The sequence below is a fragment of the Paralichthys olivaceus genome, chromosome 15 (assembly GCF_024713975.1).
Source record: "Paralichthys olivaceus isolate ysfri-2021 chromosome 15, ASM2471397v2, whole genome shotgun sequence".
In the NCBI taxonomy this organism is placed as follows: Eukaryota; Metazoa; Chordata; class Actinopteri; order Pleuronectiformes; family Paralichthyidae; genus Paralichthys; species Paralichthys olivaceus.
The window spans coordinates 6943611-6964919 of NC_091107.1; the positions used below are offsets into that span (position 1 = coordinate 6943611).

The 21309-nt window shown below is 38.9% G+C and overlaps 3 protein-coding genes across 5 annotated transcripts; all 3 read right to left on the reverse strand.

Moving 5' to 3' along the window:
- Positions 1 to 280: 280 nt before the first annotated feature.
- Positions 281 to 6393, reverse strand: LOC109635679 (solute carrier family 22 member 4-like). Of its 2 annotated transcripts, XM_069539675.1 has the most exons (11): positions 6208 to 6393; positions 5244 to 5656; positions 4432 to 4535; positions 4193 to 4347; positions 3928 to 4099; positions 3654 to 3780; positions 3163 to 3263; positions 2645 to 2859; positions 2175 to 2357; positions 1647 to 1782; positions 281 to 1242 (listed from the first exon to the last, which is right to left on the reverse strand). In XM_069539675.1, exons 2-11 carry the CDS (start codon positions 5649 to 5651, stop codon positions 1164 to 1166), a joined length of 1680 nt encoding a protein of 559 aa, XP_069395776.1. In that variant the 5' UTR covers positions 5652 to 5656; positions 6208 to 6393; the 3' UTR covers positions 281 to 1163. The 2 variants fall into 2 exon arrangements, with proteins under 2 accessions (XP_069395776.1, XP_069395775.1); XM_069539674.1 differs by having other exon boundaries at positions 5244 to 6393.
- A 377-nt stretch (positions 6394 to 6770) lies between these two features.
- On the reverse strand, positions 6771 to 12910 carry LOC138404869 (solute carrier family 22 member 4-like). The gene is made up of 10 exons (XM_069510230.1): positions 11994 to 12910; positions 11152 to 11255; positions 10905 to 11059; positions 10640 to 10811; positions 10366 to 10492; positions 9875 to 9975; positions 9357 to 9571; positions 8887 to 9069; positions 8359 to 8494; positions 6771 to 7955 (listed from the first exon to the last, which is right to left on the reverse strand). Exons 1-10 carry the CDS (start codon positions 12399 to 12401, stop codon positions 7877 to 7879), a joined length of 1680 nt encoding a protein of 559 aa, XP_069366331.1. The 5' UTR covers positions 12402 to 12910; the 3' UTR covers positions 6771 to 7876.
- A 332-nt stretch (positions 12911 to 13242) lies between these two features.
- On the reverse strand, positions 13243 to 21021 carry slc22a5 (solute carrier family 22 member 5). 2 transcript variants are annotated; one of them, XM_069539943.1, is made up of 10 exons: positions 18647 to 21011; positions 18438 to 18541; positions 16659 to 16813; positions 16357 to 16528; positions 16120 to 16246; positions 15725 to 15819; positions 15250 to 15464; positions 14297 to 14479; positions 13993 to 14128; positions 13243 to 13600 (listed from the first exon to the last, which is right to left on the reverse strand). In XM_069539943.1, exons 1-10 carry the CDS (start codon positions 19034 to 19036, stop codon positions 13495 to 13497), a joined length of 1683 nt encoding a protein of 560 aa, XP_069396044.1. In that variant the 5' UTR covers positions 19037 to 21011; the 3' UTR covers positions 13243 to 13494. The 2 variants fall into 2 exon arrangements, with proteins under 2 accessions (XP_069396044.1, XP_069396043.1); XM_069539942.1 differs by having other exon boundaries at positions 18438 to 21021.
- Between the last annotated feature and the right edge of the window lie 288 nt (positions 21022 to 21309).

Consider the following 21309-nt stretch of genomic DNA (forward strand, 5'->3'; position numbering starts at 1 on the left):
TTTATTATATAGAAACTCAACCTGAGAGTGAATTATATGATTGAAAAAACAAGAATAAGCCTTTGTATGAATATGTAATTTAATAAAAGATTGCCAAGGGCTAGATGATTGTGCCCTGTCATTTTTCACTGCTGTATGGGCACAATTAAATTCTAGTCAGTGATCGATGTAGAAACCTCAGAGATGGTGAAGTACCATCTAAAAACAAAAATGTATCTGGAAGCTTCTACCTGATGCTTTTAGGAATGATGCCTCCATTTCAAGAGACGAGACATTTAGAAATCATTTATTATTTATTTTATTATAATATCATCACATGCTTAAAAAACTATTATGATTTCAAGTGTCACAAAATACAAAATAATTGGATGTTAGAATATTTATGTACAATACAGTTTCAGTGCAGTTTATTTTATCCAACCTGAGAAATGAAAATTGAAAGTGAATGGGTTGTGCTTCACGTGGTCAGGTACGCTGGCGACAGCGGTTAATGAGCTAAACTAAATGAACACAGTAAAAACCTAAACAATGAAAGTAATAACCGATTTATAGTTATGTTTCTGACTCTTTTCCCTGAAATGCTGATTCATATAAGACTGAATCAATACGTTTTTATGACTGTTTATGACTATGAAAGTTAATATGACTCATTTTAACATATTCAAATAGATTATTTTGATCTACTAATTTCACAGTGATTTGTTTTTCTAGGGAGAAATGCAGAAGCTTTAACAAACGAACTGTAAATCAGTCTAAAAATAAAAACAAATGAATGTCTTTTTAAAACATGCCGTCTCTAGTTTTCTGCAACACAGCTCCTCATGGGGTCTGCAGTCACAAAAACTAACAACTTGCTACATTGTAAATTATTAGACAAATACAATATTTTAAACATTTCCAATAATATAAGACACACAACCAAACAAAAACAAAGATTTCATAAAATGTGGGGCCTATATAATAAAGGGAGTTCAACATACTTAGGATTTGTGTGTACCGAACAAATGTTATTAGTCTCATGACGCTGGTTATCAACTCAATAAGTCAACTGAGGTTTTCCTTCTCTTGCTACGGGTGAGTACAAATAAAAAGCGGAGTTTACTGCGATTGACCAATCACCATCATGGAGAACACAATGCAGATATACAAAAGATGATAATTCATTATAACCTGGATTCTTTACTCTGATATTCAGCCGTCTTCTCTCCATGTTCAGCTTCCTTCTGGTTTTTCCCTCTTCTCCTGTTTGATCATTGAGATAATATTTAACAACAGTATAATGGTTACAGTAAGAGTGACAACAAAGGTCATGGAACAATTGCAGTTTTCCTTGTGATCACTTGAAACAATTCTGCACATTGAAAGTGTAAGAGCAACAAATTCATCAGATATTAAATTAAAAACCTTAACATTGACACACTGTTACATAAAAAATACCAAAGAAAACTAACGAATTAACTTTTGTGACAGTGATTTGTAAAATTAAAAAAAAAAAACCCAACTTTGCACGTGTTATTCAAGTCAATTTTTAACATTTCCTTTGAACTGTCAGTAGTTGAAAGCTGTGACCTTTGAATTGGCTCCCTCTGTGCAGGATTGTTACAACACTGGGATCAGTCAAGCATGTTCACAGTGAGTACACTCACCTCCATATCGGCTGCATTTGTGAAAAGGTCTCTGGCAACGTCTTCCCAAAAGTTTCAGGCAGCAGGAGACATAAGACGGCACCAGAGATGGCGAGAGCCCCCATCAATATGTACGGCAGTGCCCTGAAATATCTTCCTACGCAGAGCGAAAAAGAATAATCATGAGGACGGCAAAGGAAATACAAGTAGTAGTTGAACCTGTAGTTGAAAATTTGACAATAGGTGCAAAATTTGTGTACGATGAGGAAAATGAGAAAATTTGACATTTATGTTGGAATCCATATTTTGAAATGAAGGCAAGAAATCCTCCCCAGACACTTCTTACTATGGTAACTTGTGTTCAAATATAGAATTTAGTGTCATGTATGACAGAGTAAACATGTGAGAAGCTCGAACCAGAGAATGTTGAAAGTTGATAATTGAAACATGGCTGAAATAGCAGATTCATTTTCTATTGACGGACTGCTCCATTAACTGACTGATCACTGCAGCTCTATTCTCTAAAAATAGTAAACCACATGCACATACCCAGGTAAATGATAAAGGGAGAGATGATGGTTCCAATCCGAGCCGACATGGAGCAACACCCCATTGCTGTATTTCTGATAACAGTGGGGAAGAGCTCTGACGACACGGCGTACACAATACAAAAAGCACATGTGATGCCAAACTTCCCCAGCATCTCGAGGAACACAGCCACAACTGGTAAATCTAAGGAAACAAAAGAGTGATAACTTTAACTACAGCTAACAGACAAATATCAAATGGTCCTGATAACTTTAAGGATGTGTAATTTTGTGCAGCTCCAAATGTAAATGAAAATATAAAATGTAAATGTGGGTTCAGAAGTTGACTCCTTGGCCTTGGCAGTGATATGTACCTCATTTCTTAGCATATCCGTCATAATGTTAATTTATTTCTCAACATATTTATGTGAACTGCTTGTAGAGTTTGACTCGTCACCATCCTGCCTCTTGAGCCACAGATTTAAGCATTACCAAGTGGAATGAGCTGAACACAGAGGATCATCACGCCCCCAAGGAAGAGTGATGATGACTGGCAGATGTGCCTGGAGCAGCGCTGCAGCAGTAATAAAGCGATTAGGTAAGCTGGCACCTCAGTCACAGCAGACAAGAAGCAGTTAATGTAAGGGTCTCCATGCAGGTTTGACGTGTTGAGGATTAAAGCGTAGTAGCTGAGGGTGATGATGACCCTGCAGAAACATGCAGAACAGTAAAGTGAAAACTCACAAGATCAGGAAGCACAAAAGCCAACATATTACTCATTTGTGTAGCAAGGTTCTGCTTTGTAGACCCGCTGAAACCAAACTTATGTGAAAGATGAACATATATCTCCCATTCACGAACATGGAGGAAACAGGGTGTATGACTTATATTGCAGCCAACCACCAGAACGTAGCCTAGATGATTTGGCTTCACCTTTGGGGAGCAGTCATGTCGTCCATCTTTATATACAGTGTATGGTTTTGGGTCATGTGAGGAAACCGTTGACGTACCACAGGAGTGAGCAAATTAATGTGACGGAGAACATGTTGCAGTTCCTCAAGATGTCTATAATGTTGTATTTTGTGTCTTTCATGGCCAGGGCGTCATCGATCTGGAAAAAAAACAGAGGAATGGTTGCAACAATTTAACGCTAGAAAGATCCACTCCACAGATGAAACATGAGCCCTGCCACACAAACAGATAGCACAGAGCTGGATTCTTCATATTCATAGAGACAGTTTAGACATAAGGTCGTAAAATAAGTGACCTAACAAAATAGGAAAACCTGAAAAGGTACACTGAGCCTAGAGATCACGTGTTACAAATGATAAAAAGGTTGCATTTTATTTTTTTATATTTTAGGAGGTGTAAAGTCACAATTACCACACTGTGGTGTCTCTGTCAACAAGTGCAGTTTCCATCTACATAGTTTTTCCCTCAGAATTATACGGACGACGGACACCCAGAAAACATAAAAATCACAACTTGCTGATGAACTGACCTCAGCTTGTGTAAAAATGTCTTGCGGAGCCTCGATGTTGTTTTCCTTGGCAGCGTGTCTCAGAATGGCCTCTGCCTCCTTCACCCGTCCCTGAATGAGCAGCCAGCGAGGAGACTCTGGAATAAACCTGGAGAGTTGAAGTAAATAAACTGATACATTTTATTGATTGTTTATGAGTCTGCACCTCTAAGAATTTACAACATCACACCAAGTTATGAACTTAAGGACACTACCAAGAAATGTTAAGGCTGCTGTGTGAGAAGATTATTCTCACCACCACAGAGGGACATAGATCAGGCCAGAGGCTGCCATAGGAATCAGCAGCATCCGCCATTCACGGATAAAGTAAGCCACGGCAGGCATCGCCATGTAACCCACAGCCAAGGCCATGAAAACCCCAATGGAGCAGAAGACCACTCTGGCTTTTGGGCTTAAAACTTCTGTTCCTGTAGTTGTAATAAATCAAAGGAGAATTTGTCAAAAGGTGACCTGACGCATGAAGCAGTAACCAAACACTGCATCCTTAATGGAAAACATACCCAGCACAAATCCAATGATACAGTTGGAAAATCCCCCGGCACCCGCCAAGAAGAACAGAAAGCTGAAGACCTCCCAGTTTGGGGAGAATATCTGGGCTGTGATCGACACAGTTTGAAGGATCATCATGCTAAAGAGCACAGGCTTCCGTCCATACCTGAGTAGGCCGAACACAGTTTATTGTTGAGTAACTTAATAATAATAAATAATGATAAAAAAAAAATCAGTGTGCAGTACAGACCTGTCAGACATCTGGCCTGAGATTAATGATCCCAACAGCACCCCAACGTAATGGATGGAGGTAGACAGTGGAAGTTTGTATGCATTGTCACAAACCAAGTCCCACTGCAAAATCCATCAGTGCAATGAATGAGAAGAGAATAACCAGAGGTGACACAAGTACACATTCTTTACTCAAGTAGAAAACTTAGGTTAAAAAGTATTAAAGTACAGGCTATGAAAAGTATTTGAAGTATAAAAATAACAAGTTCCCCTCTGAACTCCATTTCCATGTAACCAGGTTACTCAGGGGTTAACCATCTCAGCTCAACACTAGGCTAAGCTCCTTTAAGATACACCTCAAAGAATAACTGATTACACTAACCTACACAACAGTATATAGTCATTATTCTCATTTTAGAATTTCTTTGTGAATGATTTGTGTGTACAGTATTCTCAAAGGCAAACAGAAGGCTGTGTGTATGAGTAATATAATGATTGAAAGTTTGGCCTTTGACCCTTCTCTGTGCTCATGTAACTAAGGCATTTTTGTTATCGTAGTTGATTTGGTTTGGACTTTACACATAAGCATGTGTCTTTCAATTCAAAGTCTCCTGTCTCACGTTTCTGATTATTACCCATAACTATTCGTGATGACTTTTTATGCAAATTGCTTAAAATGCTGATAGATCATGGTGATTATTCCACATCCTAAACTGGATACTTACAGATTACATTAACTCTGACCCTTCTGAATAGTTACAAAATAAAATCCATCTCTAATTGCACTTATACATCTTCAGAAAGAAGTTCATTCATGACTTTCCTGCTCACCTCTGTGACAATGGTGGACTGGTAGATTTCTTTGCTGTACGTCCACCCGTCCAAACAACTTTCCAGTGGAACTTCATTCACGTTTACATCCACATTTGGAACAAGTTCATTCTGGGAGAAGTTCCTGATCATGTCCAGGTTGAGCCTCGAGCAGGAGCTGCGCTTCTCGATGCCGTTGACTGTTTCCAGTGGGATTGTCACATTTCTCCACATGTCACTGATGCTATAATTCTCAGGGATATAGCACTCGTGAGGTGGGGTATCACCCACAAATACGATAAAGATGCCGGTAAAGCCATTCGGGAGGATGCTGATGGCCAGTGCAAGAAAAATCTTAAACTGAAAAGGTCCCCACGTTCCAAGAAAAGATGCGATGCTGTCATAGTCCCTGATTTTTAAGTCTCCCATGATATCTTCGATATTTAGAAAGAAGAAAGGAAGGAAGACACAGATACTTTGTCAGTTCTAGAGAGAGTATGTCCTGCTGCTCCGTGGCATCAGATTTTATGGAAGGTTTACTGATATAGGTAGTTACTCAGTTACTTAGCAAAAAAAAGAAGAGAATATGTAATTTCCTCGTTGTGCAACACAATGCCTTTAAATGTACATTTAGATTTAAATGTTTACTAGAAAACTCAAGCGAGTCAAGAAAATGTAGTCAGTGTGTAAAATATACATTAATCCAAGAATCATTCAAGGAATAAAACAGTAATGAAGTCTGTATTTTCTCATCAAGTGATGTTTGAGGTATCTTTGTTATGACATACAGTTCAAGGATAATAACTGTGATAGTATCAATGAGATAAGATTTTATCAATCCTGATTCTTCTGCCGGTTTACTAAAACATTACAGAGCTAAGTATAGTAGAATCTAGCAGGCTGCCACACGTGACGGCGTCTGAGGTGTTTAAAATGTGGAAAAAATCAGGTTGTGTTGATTGTTCATGCGTGTGTTGGCAATTACTCTGAGTGTCAGGCCGCCCGGGCTCTGAGTTCCCGGGTTACACAAGAAACACGAACTTTGCAGTTTGTTTAAATGGTGTCAACACTAAATGAGATGTTCATGGCTCCGTTAGTCTGCGGACACTTCCATAACTCCGCTCCCCAATCACAACTGAACACAGCGGTGAAGAGGAAGTCACACGTTTCTCTCGACACAGCATCAGTTCGAGATGAAGAGACCTGCAGTGAAACCCACACTGACACCTAGAGGCCAGGGGTGGGACAACCACAAGGATTATTATTTTTATTATATAGAAACTCAACCTGAGAGTGAATTATATGATTGAGAAAACAAGAATAAGCCTTTGTATGAATATGTAATTTAATAAAAGATTGCCAAGGGCTAGATGATTGTGCCCTGTCATTTTTCACTGCTGTATGGGCACAATTAAATTCTAGTCAGTGATCGATGTAGAAACCTCAGAGATGGTGAAGTACCATCTAAAAACAAAAATGTATCTGGAAGCTTCTACCTGAGGCTTTTAGGAATGATTCCTCCATTTCAAGAGACGAGACATTTAGATATCATTTATTATTTATTTTATTATAACATCATCACATGCTTAAAAAACTATTATGATTTCAAGTGTCACAAAATACAAAATAATTGGATGTTAGAATATTTATGTACAATACAGTTTCAGTGCAGTTTATTTTATCCAACCTGAGAAATGAAAATTGAAAGTGAATGGGTTGTGCTTCACGTGGTCAGGTACGCTGGCGACAGCGGTTAATGAGCTAAACTAAATGAACACAGTAAAAACCTAAACAATGAAAGTAATAACCGATTTATAGTTGTGTTTCTGACTCTTGTCCCTGAAATGCTGATTCATATAAGACTGAATCAATACGTTTTTATGACTGTTTATGACTATGAAAGTTAATATGACTCATTTTAACATATTCAAATAGATTATTTTGATCTACTAATTTCACAGTGATTTGTTTTTCTAGGGAGAAATGCAGAAGCTTTAACAAACGAACTGTAAATCAGTCTAAAAATAAAAACAAATGAATGTCTTTTTAAAACATGCCGTCTCTAGTTTTCTGCAACACAGCTCCTCATGGGGTCTGCAGTCACAAAAACTAACAACTTGCTACATTGTAAATTATTAGACAGATACAATATTTTAAACATTTCCAATAATATAAGACACACAACCAAACAAAAACAAAGATTTCATAAAATGTGGGGCCTATATAATAAAGGGAGTTCAACATACTTAGGATTTGTGTGTACTGAACAAATGTTATTAGTCTCATGACGCTGGTTATCAACTCAATAAGTCAACTGAGGTTTTCCTTCTCTTGCTATGGGTGAGTACAAATAAAAAGCGGAGTTTACTGCGATTGACCAATCACCATCATGGAGAAGTGAGCTGACAGCAGAGCTGCATATTTCACAGCAAACTATTATATTGAAACAATATGAGTATAAATATGTTATCCAGGCTAAAAGAAACACAGTTAGGTGATTTGCCACAATAGTAAACAAGTTTTTTAGGACTGAAAATCCTGACGTAAACCTGAAGTTACCAGGATAAGCAAAAATCCTGCTTTTTACTCCAGGCCCCTGGTGTCTAGTTAGAGTCAAATAAACACAATGCAGATATACAAAAGATGATAATTCATTATAACCTGGATTCTTTACTCTGATATTCAGCCGTCTTCTCTCCATGTTCAGCTTCCTTCTGGTTTTTCCCTCTTCTCCTGTTTGATCATTGAGATAATATTTAACAACAGTATAATGGTTACAGTAAGAGTGACAACAAAGGTCATGGAACAATTGCAGTTTTCCTTGTGATCACTTGAAACAATTCTGCACATTGAAAGTGTAAGAGCAACAAATTAATCAGATATTAAATTAAAAACCTTAACATTGACACACTGTTACATAAAAAATACCAAAGAAAACTAACGAATTAACTTTTGTGACAGTGATTTGTAAAAAAATGTAAAAAAACCCAACTTTGCACGTGTTATTCAAGTCAATTTTTAACATTTCCTTTGAACTGTCAGTAGTTGAAAGCTGTGACCTTTGAATTAGCTCCCTCTGTGCAGGATTGTTACAACACTGGGATCAGTCAAGCATGTTCACAGTGAGTACACTCACCTCCATATCGGCTGCATTTGTGAAAAGGTCTCTGGCAACGTCTTCCCAAAAGTTTCAGGCAGCAGGAGACATAAGACGGCACCAGAGATGGCGAGAGCCCCCATCAATATGTACGGCAGTGCCCTGAAATATCTTCCTACGCAGAGCGAAAAAGAATAATCATGAGGACGGCAAAGGAAATACAAGTAGTAGTTGAACCTGTAGTTGAAAATTTGACAATAGGTACAAAATTTGTGTACGATGAGGAAAATGAGAAAATTTGACATTTATGTTGGAATCTATATTTTGAAATGAAGGCAAGAAATCCTCCCCAGACACTTCTTACTATGGTAACTTGTGTTCAAATATAGAATTTAGTGTCATGTATGACAGAGTAAACATGTGAGAAGCTTGAACCAGAGAATGTTGAAAGTTGAGAATTGAAACATGGCTGAAATAGCAGATTCATTTTCTATTGACGGACTGCTCCATTAGCTGACTGATCACTGCAGCTCTATTCTCTAAAAATAGAAAACCACATGCACATACCCAGGTAAATGATAAAGGGAGAGATGATGGTTCCAATCCGAGCCGACATGGAGCAACACCCCATTGCTGTATTTCTGATAACAGTGGGGAAGAGCTCTGACGACACGGCGTACACAATACAAAAAGCACATGTGATGCCAAACTTCCCCAGCATCTCGAGGAACACAGCCACAACTGGTAAATCTAAGGAAACAAAAGAGTGATAACTTTAACTACAGCTAACAGACAAATATCAAATGGTCCTGATAACTTTAAGGATGTGTAATTTTGTGCAGCGCCAAATGTAAATGAAAATATAAAATGTAAATGTGGGTTCATAAGTGGACTCCTTGGCCTTGGCAGTGATATGTACCTCATTTCTTAGCATATCCGTCATAATGTTAATTTATTTCTCAACATATTTATGTGAACTGCTTGTACAGTTTGACTCGTCACCATCCTGCCTCTTGAGCCACAGATTTAAGCATTACCAAGTGGAATGAGCTGAACACAGAGGATCATCACGCCCCCGAGAAAGAGTGATGATGACTGGCAGATGTGCCTGGAGCAGCGCTGCAGCAGTAATAAAGCGATTAGGTAAGCTGGCACCTCAGTCACAGCAGACAAGAAGCAGTTAATGTAAGGGTCTCCATGCAGGTTTGACGTGTTGAGGATTAAAGCGTAGTAGCTGAGGGTGATGATGACCCTGCAGAAACATGACGAACAGTAAAGTGAAAACTCACAAGATCAGGAAGCACAAAAACCAACATATTACTCATTTGTGTAGCAAGGTTCTGCTTTGTAGACCCGCTGAAACCGAACTTATGTGAAAGATGAACATATATCTCCCATTCACGAACATGGAGGAAACAGGGTGTATGACTTATATTGCAGCCAACCACCAGAACGTAGCCTAGATGATTTGGCTTCACCTTTGGGGAGCAGTCATGTCGTCCATCTTTATATACAGTGTATGGTTTTGGGTCATGTGAGGAAACCGTTGACGTACCACAGGAGTGAGCAAATTAATGTGACGGAGAACATGTTGCAGTTCCTCAAGATGTCTAAAATGTTGTATTTTGTGTCTTTCATGGCCAGGGCGTCATCGATCTGGAAAAAAAACAGAGGAAATGGTTGCAACAATTTAACGCTAGAAAGATCCACTCCACAGATGAAACATGAGCCCTGCCACACAAACAGATAGCACAGAGCTGGATTCTTCATATTCATAGAGACAGTTTAGACATTAGGTCGTAAAATAAGTGACCTAACAAAATAGGAAAACCTGAAAAGCAACACTGAGCCTAGAGATCACGTGTTACAAATGATAAAAAGGTTGCATTTTATTTTATATATTTTAGGAGGTGTAAAGTCACAATTACCACACTGTGGTGTCTCTGTCAACAAGTGCAGTTTCCATCTACATAGTTTTTCCCTCAGAATTATACGGACGACAGACACCCAGAAAACATAAAAATCACAACTTGCTGATGAACTGACCTCAGCTTGTGTAAAAATGTCTTGCGGAGCCTCGATGTTGTTTTCCTTGGCAGCGTGTCTCAGAATGGCCTCTGCCTCCTTCACCCGTCCCTGAGTGAGCAGCCAGCGAGGAGACTCTGGAATAAACCTGGAGAGTTGAAGTAAATAAACTGATACATTTTATTGATTGTTTATGAGTCTGCACCTCTAAGAATTTACAACATCACACCAAGTTATGAACTTAAGGACACTACCAAGAAATGTTAAGGCTGCTGTGTGAGAAGATTATTCTCACCACCACAGAGGGACATAGATCAGGCCAGAGGCTGCCATAGGAATCAGCAGCATCCGCCATTCACGGATAAAGTAAGCCACGGCAGGCATCGCCATGTAACCCACAGCCGAGGCCATGAAAACCCCAAGGGAGCAGAAGACCACTCTGGCTTTTGGGCTTAAAACTTCTGTTCCTGTAGTTGTAATAAATCAAAGGAGAATTTGTCAAAAGGTGACCTGACGCATGAAGCAGTAACCAAACACTGCATCCTTAATGGAAAACATACCCAGCACAAATCCAATGATATAGTTGGAAAATCCCCCGGCACCCGCCAAGAAGAACAGAAAGCTGAAGACCTCCCAGTTTGGGGAGAATATCTGGGCTGTGATCGACACAGTTTGAAGGATCATCATGCTAAAGAGCGCAGGCTTCCGTCCATACCTGAGTAGGCCGAACACAGTTTATTGTTGAGTAACTTAATAATAATAAATAATGAAACAATGATCAAAAAAAAATCAGTGTGCAGTACAGACCTGTCAGACATCTGGCCTGAGATTAATGCTCCCAACAGCACCCCAACGTAATGGATGGAGGTAGACAGTGGAAGTTTGTATGCATTGTCACAAACCAAGTCCCACTGCAAAATCCATCAGTGCAATGAATGAGAAGAGAATAACCAGAGGTGACACAAGTACACATTCTTTACTCAAGTAGAAAACTTAGGTTAAAAAGTATTAAAGTACAGGCTATGAAAAGTATTTGAAGTATAAAAATAACAAGTTCCCCTCTGAACTCCATTTCCATGTAACCAGGTTACTCAGGGGTTAACCATCTCAGCTCAACACTAGGCTAAGCTCCTTTAAGATACAGAAACAAAGTAAATGTACTTTGTTTCCTCCCACCTCAAAGAATAACTGATTACACTAACCTACACAACAGTATATAGTCATTATTCTCATTTTAGAATTTCTTTGTGAATGATTTGTGTGTACAGTATTCTCAATGGCAAACAGAAGGCTGTGTGTATGAGTAATATAATGATTGAAAGTTTGGCCTTTGACCCTTCTCTGTGCTCATGTAACTAAGGCATTTTTGTTATCGTAGTTGATTTGGTTTGGACTTTACACATAAGCATGTGTCTTTCAATTCAAAGTCTCCTGTCTCACGTTTCTGATTATTACCCATAACTATTCGTGATGACTTTTTATGCAAATTGCTTAAAATGCTGATAGATCATGGTGATTATTCCACATCCTAAACTGGATACTTACAGATTACATTAACTTTGACTTCTGAATAGTTACAAAATAAAATCCATCTCTAATTGCACTTAAACATCTTCAGAGAGAAGTCCATTCATGACTTTCCTGCTCACCTCTGTGACAATGGTGGACTGGTAGATTTCTTTGCTGTACGTCCACCCGTCCAAACAACTTTCCAGTGGAACTTCACTCACGTTTACATCCACATTTGGAACAATTTCATTCTGAGAGAAGTTCCTGATCATGTCCAGGTTGAGCCTCGAGCAGGAGCTGCGCTTCTCGATGCCATTGACTGTTTCCAGTGGGATTGTCACATTTCTCCACATGTCACTGATGCTATAATTCTCAGGGATATAGCACTCGTGAGGTGGGGTATCACCCACAAATACTATAAAGATGCCGATAAAACCATTCGGGAGGATGCTGATGGCCAGTGCAAGAAAAATCTTATACTGAAAAGGTCCCCACGTTCCAAGAAAAGATGCGATGCTGTCATAGTCCCTGATTTTTAAGTCTCCCATGATATCTTCGATATTTAGAAACAACTTTGTCAGTTCTAGAGAGAGTACGTCCTGCTGCTCCGTGGCATCAGATTTTATGGCAGGTTTACTGATCTAGGAAGTTACTCAGTTACTTAGCAAAAAAAAAAAAAAAGAGAATATGTAATTTCCTCGTTGTGCGTAGATTTAAATGTTTACTAGAAAACTCAAGCGAGTCAAGAAAATGTAGTCAATGTGTAAAATATACATTAATCTAAGAATCATTCAAGGAATAAAACAGTAATGAAGTCTGTATTTTTTCATCAAGTGATGTTTGAGGTATCTTTGTTATGACATACAGTTCAAGGATAATAACTGTGATAGTATCAATGAGATAAGATTTTATCAATCTTGATTCTTCTGCCGGTTTACTAAAAGATTACAGAGCTAAGTATAGTAGAATCTAGCAGGCTGCCACATGTGACGGCGTCTGAGGTGTTTAGAATGTGGAAAAAATCAGGTTGTGTTGATTGTTCATGTGTGTGTTGGCAATTAAAATCAAAAAGCCACTGCGCCACCTGAGGAGTGAATCTTCTATTGTCCAGGCAGGCGTCATGTTTGTGTGGTTTGCTTTTCCATTTTTTGCAAGAAAACAGAAAAAGTAAATACTGTGTGCTGTCTTTCTTGCCCTGGTAAAAAAAAACACAAACCCTGGCTGCCTATGCCCACCTACCCACATATATAAAATCACCTGGTGCTCAGTACCTTCAGAATAAAAGCATAAACTACCAAAACGAGCTAAAAAATAAACAAAACAATAATAAAATAAAACACGTTTACTATTAAACACTAAAGAAAACAGTAGATATCTCCAAAATATGTTCATTTCTTTAATTGCGTGGCACAGAAATGATAGAATAATCAGATATTCATGCATTTCAACTTTCATACAAAAATTTAACAACACAAATTTTCTCACCAAGCACCAACTGAGTAAAAAAATAAGTATTATTTAAAATTATAGTTAAAAAAAAAAGTTCTTGGAAATGTTTTTTTCTTTCTTTTGAACACCCATTGTGCATGTTTGGGATTTTATTTTCAGATTATTTCCTTCATTCAAGAAACATAGCAGTGACTACACATTGAGAGTTGGCACATCAGATTTGACCTCATGTTGTAGAGGTGCATTGCTCGTTCCTCCATTTTCTACATATTTCTTCTTTTTGGGTCCATTGCACAACCTGGAATCAGAAGAAATGGTTGTTAAAACTGTTTGATCAGAAACCCAGATACCACAGAAACCAACCTGAAGATTATCAGATCCTTCATATTTACTTTTGAGCTCTATGTTAGAAGATGGTCAACATTTAAGTAAACGATATTGTCTCTTTACTATGGAGCCAATAAAATAGCATAAGATATTCTATTAATATTTGATTATGACATGTATCTAACATTATTATTATTTTTATTATATTCTTTCTGATAGATATGAATTCATTGAGGGCTCTGTCTAAGATGAGCGCTCAAGCCACTGCTGCTTCAGCACCACTATTCACTGTCAATCTAATTTACAACAATGTGCAGACGTCAAACATGTGAACTTTAGTTGAATCCAGTGAAATGTACTCACCCCTGACATTCTTGCATCTGCTCCACAGTTTCCGGAAGATCTTTGTTGAGGGTCTCAGGAAGGAAGAAGTTCACCACAGAGGCAGCGATGGTGAGACTTCCCATGAGGATATAAGGTAGAACCTTATTATAGGTACCTGAAAATAACAAAGATGCAAATTTATACATGAGAAAATGAAAACCATATGACTTGTATATGGCTAAAATGTATTATATTTGTTACATATATCCGATACATCTAATATTATCCTATGCAGACATTTTTTATTTTTTATATACAGACATCGCACTCATCACCCACGTACCTAAATAGATGACATAAGGAGCTGTGATGCTGCCAATGCGTGCAGCAGAGGAGCACATTCCCATGCCGACGTTCCTGAGGACAGTGGGGTAAATCTCAGCAGTGTAGATGTAGACGATGCTGAAGGCCATGGTGAAGCCAAACTTCCCGGTCATCTCCAGAGCCAGAGCAACCGAATGGAGAGCTGGGGAGGAGAGAGAGAGAGAGAGAGTGAGAGAGAGAGAGAGGGATACACTTAATCTTTAAAATTTAAGCAGAAGAACAGTGGGCATCAAAGTGACAGTACTGCTTTAAGAACTTCCATCCAATATCTATCAGGAGTCCTGGATCCCAGCTGACATTAGGCGAACGGTGGGAGAGGGGGCACCCTGGACCGGCCAGTAGCCCACTGTAAATTCAATGTCTGCAATTAACCTAATCCTAATCTAGACCTCTTTGGACTGAGAGACAAAGCTGGAGAAACTGGAGAAAATTGGGATTCGAACTGTCCTGACATCAGGAGTAGTGTAACAGTTTTATTTTAGCACTGTGAGACTGTTTTTTAAAATGATTAATAATGATGCAGCATTGTGGTACGGTGGTTAGCACCTCCGGCTCAAATCAAGATTCATTGGAGATTTTAAACTGTCTGCATGTTGGCTGTGCGATACGCTGGTGACCAGCCCAGGCACCTGCCTCCCACCCAAATTTGAACTGGGATTGGCTCCAGCCCCCACATGAACCTCACAAAATGGATAAGTGGTGTAGATGGAATAATTGTGGTATTTATACAGGTAATAATAACAGTAGTAAAAATAGAAGCATACATTATCGAGTCAATGTTATATTGTCATGTTAAGGGAGAACCCTTATCAAAATGGCCTTGGTGAGCACAGTATATGTTATGTGGTGATGTGCGGTTATAATGTAAGCCTATGCATGTTTAATAGGTTGTCATAATGAAAGAAGTCTCACTGTCAGGGATGAACTGGATGAGCAGCAGAACTCCTCCTCCAATGACGAGAAAGGACGACAGAAGAGCCCTCCGCGGACACTTCTTCAGCAGCCAAGTGGAAACAACGTAAGCAGGGACCTCAGTGGTGGCCGATAAAAAACAGTTCATGAAGGGATCTCCACTCAGGTTGGAAGTGTTCAGGGATAAACCAAAATACCCCATGTTTATTGCCATCCTGACAAAAAAAGAAAAATGTCATTTGCATTATCGAATAAATGTCACGTGTCCCTTTCAGCAGAGCACATGAACAAAAACAGACTTGAACAATGTTTAAAGTATCTACAAAAGAAAATATCTGACAAGATTGAAGGGAGCAGCATTGACACCTGTAATGATGGGCGTGGTGTTTAACTGAGGCAATCTAGTCGTAAACATTATCCGTGATGAGATTCAAGATAAAAATAGAGAGAAGAAGAAAAGAACACAACCACTCACCACAATAGGAGACACATCAGTGTGATGCATCTGATGTTCTTGGATTTGAGAATATCAAGCATCGTGTATGTCTTAAACTGAGGCATCCCCTGCCGCTACAAGCAAAGACAAAAAAACAGCATAAATCATGTTGTTAATCCAGAGCTGCATGCGCAATATTTTCCGAGCAGATTCATTTAGACTGTGCTCAAGGTGATGGAGACCTGAATGGTTTACAGATGATTCTTAAATGGATTTGCATCAAATTTAATTCCTTTATTAATTTTTATTTTACCAAATTCTATAAATTATTCTCTAAGAAATCAGCAGAAATCTCACAATATTAAAGAAATAAAGACATTTTTAAATCCTGGATCTGCACAATCATACTATTAATTGCAAAGTGTGAATCATACCTGAGATTGTTTGAAAATGACAGATGGAGCTTCCACTTTGTTTTTCCTTGCAGCGTCTCTCACTATGGCCTCGGCCTCCTCCACTCTTCCCTGAGTGATCAGCCACCTCGGAGACTCTGGGATGAACCTGCACGGTAAAATGAAGTTTAATTTTAAAATAGACCACGGGTTGCTGATGATCCGTACACATTACAGTGGCCATACACAAAATGAAGAAACTGATAAGGAGCAACATACCACCAGAGGGGGATGTAGACAACAGAAGTTGTGGACAGAACAGCAAGAAGAGTCCTCCATTCTCTGATGCCATATGCAATCCAGGGCAGTGTCATGTACCCAATGCAATAGAAGAGAAAGGCCCCGAGGGTTGTGAAGAGCACTCGCATGGTCTTACTCAACACCTCCGTCCCTGTGGAACACAACATATGTTAGCAACATGCATTAAAAGAAGTTGAATTATCTGTCTACTTGTGCAGATGATGGGGAATTTGGGCCTAAAAGACCAAACATAGGATGAGGAGAGTTTTTTAAATTCATACCAAGTACAAACGCAGAAATATAGAGCGATATCTGGGAGGCTCCAACAAAGAGGAACATGATGCAGAACATCCTCCATGAGTGAGAGAAGGACTGAAGCAGGACGGCGACACACTGAGCCGCAAGAGAGATGAAAACAACTTTCTTCCTCCCAAACCTGAGGGGAAAATATAGAAATATCATTGACAGTGATTCAAAGACATTTACATGTAGAAAATGTGATGAGAGAAACTATACACTATTCTAATATGGCATCAGTAGAGAAGATAGCAAGGGCCTGCTGATGTCGGTGGGTATAGTCATCATACACAAAGATAGACAAGTTGCCCAAAAGTGAAACTACATAATCTGGATCGCCCCCCTAGTTGCTGGCTGCAGTATAGGTGGATGTAATTCAGTATAGTATAGATGTTAGAGGGTGGAACATTGGTCAAACCAAAAAAAGTTGGTTTCATTTTAGATTTTATCACACTGATGTAAGTTCATGTTTCTGATTAGTTTGGTTTTAGTTTGTTATTTGATCATAAATATGAGCTCAGGCACAACCCATATCTGAAATATATTAGCTTAGATTTTATTCCCTGTTATATCAACTCAGACAATTACTTTGTGTAAACTGACAGACAAGTTGACCTTCATCGTTTGTTCGGCTGTAATATTCAAAGCTGGGCTTCATTTACCTTTTTTTCTATTAAAGTGTGCTGGGTTTGTTTTGGCAAAATTTGTCTGGAAGCTGAATTATTTTTGTCACATCCTCCCTGCAGCAGATGCTTGAAACATTTCTGCAATTTGATTTTTGCAACAGATGCTGATATGGTGTGTGTCATTTTTCACTGATAAAAGTCCAAAACTGTTGATCATACGAAGACATACCTGCAAACTCAGTTACCTCCTTCATCCACCATGCAGCCCAGACTACACTCTGAAAAAGCTCCTCAGTAAAAAAGTTACATGTGTCCTCACACTCTCCTGCACTTATTTCTCCTCCTTATTTGAATCCTTAAAATGCCCTAATGTGACACAATGATCAAAAAGCTCTAAAACATCAAGGCCCCTCACCCCCCCAGTTCTCATCCACGGAGAGCCGAGTTTTCACAGCTGCAGAAGAAATAAATAGTTCAACACACAAGCGCTTCTCACCGCTGTGAACTGAGCCACATGCGTCTCCACAACCACAGTGACGGGACTCTAAGATGAGCCTGAAAAGAACTCATTCATTTACAAGACTCAGACTTAACAGCTCTAGACTGACCACCTTGAACATCTGCAACAGCTGGTCTCCCTGATCAAGACAATTGACAGGAAGCACAACCACTTCAACCCAAGCCAACGCTGAAATTAAACTTGTCCTTGAACTTGAGCTAATTTGACATTTTCATCTGTGTCTTCTACTCTATTTTGCAAATTTGCCCCCAGGTTTTCTGATCCTGGCTGAAGCCTATTCTTTCATCTGGGGCCAGTCCAGAAATGACAAGAGCACTTTCACAGTGATTTTAATGCTTTGACTTTAACAGTAGATGGCGCTAATGTTGGAAATATAATAGCAGCTAATGAGGCCTTAAGGTCACATTCACCGCAGTTATCCTCACTGTTAAAACCACAATCCACTTTATAACCACAGTTTTCTGTTTTTATGAGCTTTTTCTCAAAACTTACACAACTCAAAGCAACATCTCTCTACTGATGAAGATAAAATAGTAGTATTAGAAGTTTTTATATTTGAATATAGTGATGCAAGGTGTGTTTTAGGGGAATTTCACAGATAACTGCGGATGAAATACCTGTCAGAGAGCTGCCCTGAGATTAGGGATCCCACCAGGTATCCCACGAACAGAGTGGAGGATGCAAAGGGAACTTTCCACTTGTTGTCACAAACAAGGTCCCACTGTGAAAAGAAGTAAAAATGACATAAACAAAAAGAAAATGGGAAACTGAAAACTTTCATGACTCTCACCTTATGCAAAACACACATATGCACATTGATTCTGACCTCAGTGACTATGTTGGATTGGTAGATGTCTCTGCTGTAGTTCCATCCATCTAAGCATCCCTCCTCCTCCAGGTTGGTGAGGTTGACATCCCTTCCAGGAATATATCCTTCAGCAGAGAGGTTTCTCACCACATCCAGCTTGTACCTGCTGCACTGGCTCTGCACAGCTTCGCCATCCACTATCCTGAAGGGAACGATGGCATCCCTCCACTCCTCGGTCAAGTTAACATCCGGAATGAGGCAGTGGTGTTTTGGTGCTGCTCCAACAAAGACAATGTAAAGCCCATTGAATCCGGTTGAGACAAAAACTGTGTTTAAGAGGAAGAATGTGGTCCAGAAGTAAGGACCGGTCTCTCCGAGGAATGCAGTATCTTCATCATAGTCTCCCATTTTTTTTATAAAAGTGCCTCCCTGCCCTTGAGGGAGAAGGGGGAAAAAAATCCTCCGAGATTCTTCAGAGTATGAGGTGCTGTATCCCTCTTAAAGTCTTCCGCTTAGTGCCAGAGTGGTAGGGTTGAGCTCTCTGTGGGGCAGAGTAAGCTGATCCCTCAGAGGGACGGAGTCACAACTCAACAACTTCAGTTTCTCGTCCTAAGAGCTTTAAACCTCCTTTACAGGAAAATACTTTTTCATCCTTACAGCAAGACTGCCAGATACACTGGATGTCAGAGCCTCGGACTATTTATCTGGGATGAGCGAAGGGGAGATCTCCCACCCACTGATTAGATTTGATTGACTAAAAGTGAAATGATCAAAAGGCTCAGAGTGGCCGGTCTAGATGCCCAGCCCCCGCAGCGCTGTGGTCAAAGTGGTATTTTCTCTAAACAACATTCCACACTTTTAAATACCCCAAAGAGGTGCACGTGCCTGTACTCTAAATGTTGCTAAGTAGCATTAGAACCTTCATTGGACTATTTTCAAGCCACACTGCAGAGGCAAGCAGAAAATATAACAATTCGGTATGTTGGTTTTATATATAATAAATCTCTCCATTTAAATAAATATAGAAATAACTGTTAAATTTCCCCAGAAACATATAACTCATGTGATACATATTAAATCTGTCACCTTATGTTCCCTGCATGCTTAGTGTATATCTTATCAATATTTCCTATATTAATATGATAGATTTTGGTCTAAATAATAGATAATTATAATAAATTACTGATCAACAAGTGTATTTTAAATTGTATATAAATATTTTATATTTGTTGTTGCCAGCCTTTATTCGCTTTCTCTTCACCTTTGTAAAATGTCTTAAAAGCACTACATAAAGAAAATGTATTTGTGTTATATACTGATATTATGTAGGGTTTTTAAGGTAATCAGCAATTAAATCTTTAAAATACAGCTAAAATAGTCCACAGTCTAAATGTCATCACATTTCAGTCATCTTATCTCAATATACAAAAATGTGAAGCTTTCATTATGATGTTTTAGAACATTGTGTCTTCATCATGCCTTGGACTCCATTATTCTCAGAATTAAGGTGAATTAACTTCCAACAAGTTGCAGGAAGTGTTTGTGCGCCTGTTTTGCTTATGTAAACAGTTATTTTCCCTCTGACTCTTAATATTCTGGTAGAATCGTACTTTTTTCAATATGATTCAATTCAAGTTTAACTTAAGTCCAATAACATTATCACAATTTTAGTGAGCTGATGAGTGTGTAAAATTTGGTGCAGATTGATTGGATTCAGGGAGACTGTTGGGCCTTAGTGGAGGTAACTGCTCCACTCAGCGCCATTTTAGTTTTAGATACAACAGTAATCTGTTAAACTCTTTGTTTAAGTGGAAATGTAAAATTTACAGATGAAAGCCAACATTTAATTATCACCTTCTTATAGCCCTCTTCGTGTTGGTTCAACAATTAATCACCAATATGTCCCTGGTGACACTGTTAATCAGTCTATTCACTACCTGCATTGACTTCCTTTCATGAAGATAATCAGGACCCTTTCAGCTGAGTTACAGGATGCTGAGCTGTGGTATTTTGTCCTGGCACACAGGAAGGGATTAAAGACACAACATGGTGACAAGATTAGATCAGGGTCTTTCATCACTGAGGACCATCACTGGGTTCAATGTTCTCGCCCATTAAAGTGAAAACATCTGGATGCCTGATTCAGGTTCTGTGTTGAAAAAGCAAAAGGGAAGATGCTCACATGCTGCTGGAGAGTCATTATTGAAGTAAGTTTGTGACTGTATATATGAACCAGGTTTCTTATAAGTGGATAAAGAGTTTAAGTGATTTCTTCTAACAAAGTTATGATAATCACATGACAACTGAATATCAGTTTAAATTTAAACCAAGGAGCGAGTGTCGACACTCAACAAATACCAAGTGTCTTGTTAAAGAGCACAGCAGCACGGTCAATGGTCTTCAAAAAGAGACAATCATTTACATGCTTTTTAGGACATGCAATTTGCCGTATTTATCACTTTTACATGTTAAAGTCCTAAAACTGATTGGATGAGTTTTAAATCAGGTATAGATCACCACTACCTGTCCACCACTATTTTGCACAAAGTGCATGATCTAGCACATCCAAGGTTGAAGGCTTAGTGTGTAAGATTTATAGGTGAAAGGGATCTTTAACCTAAGAAATTGAATAGAAAAATAATCCTATGATATTTTCACTTTTGGCTAATCATCTAAATTGT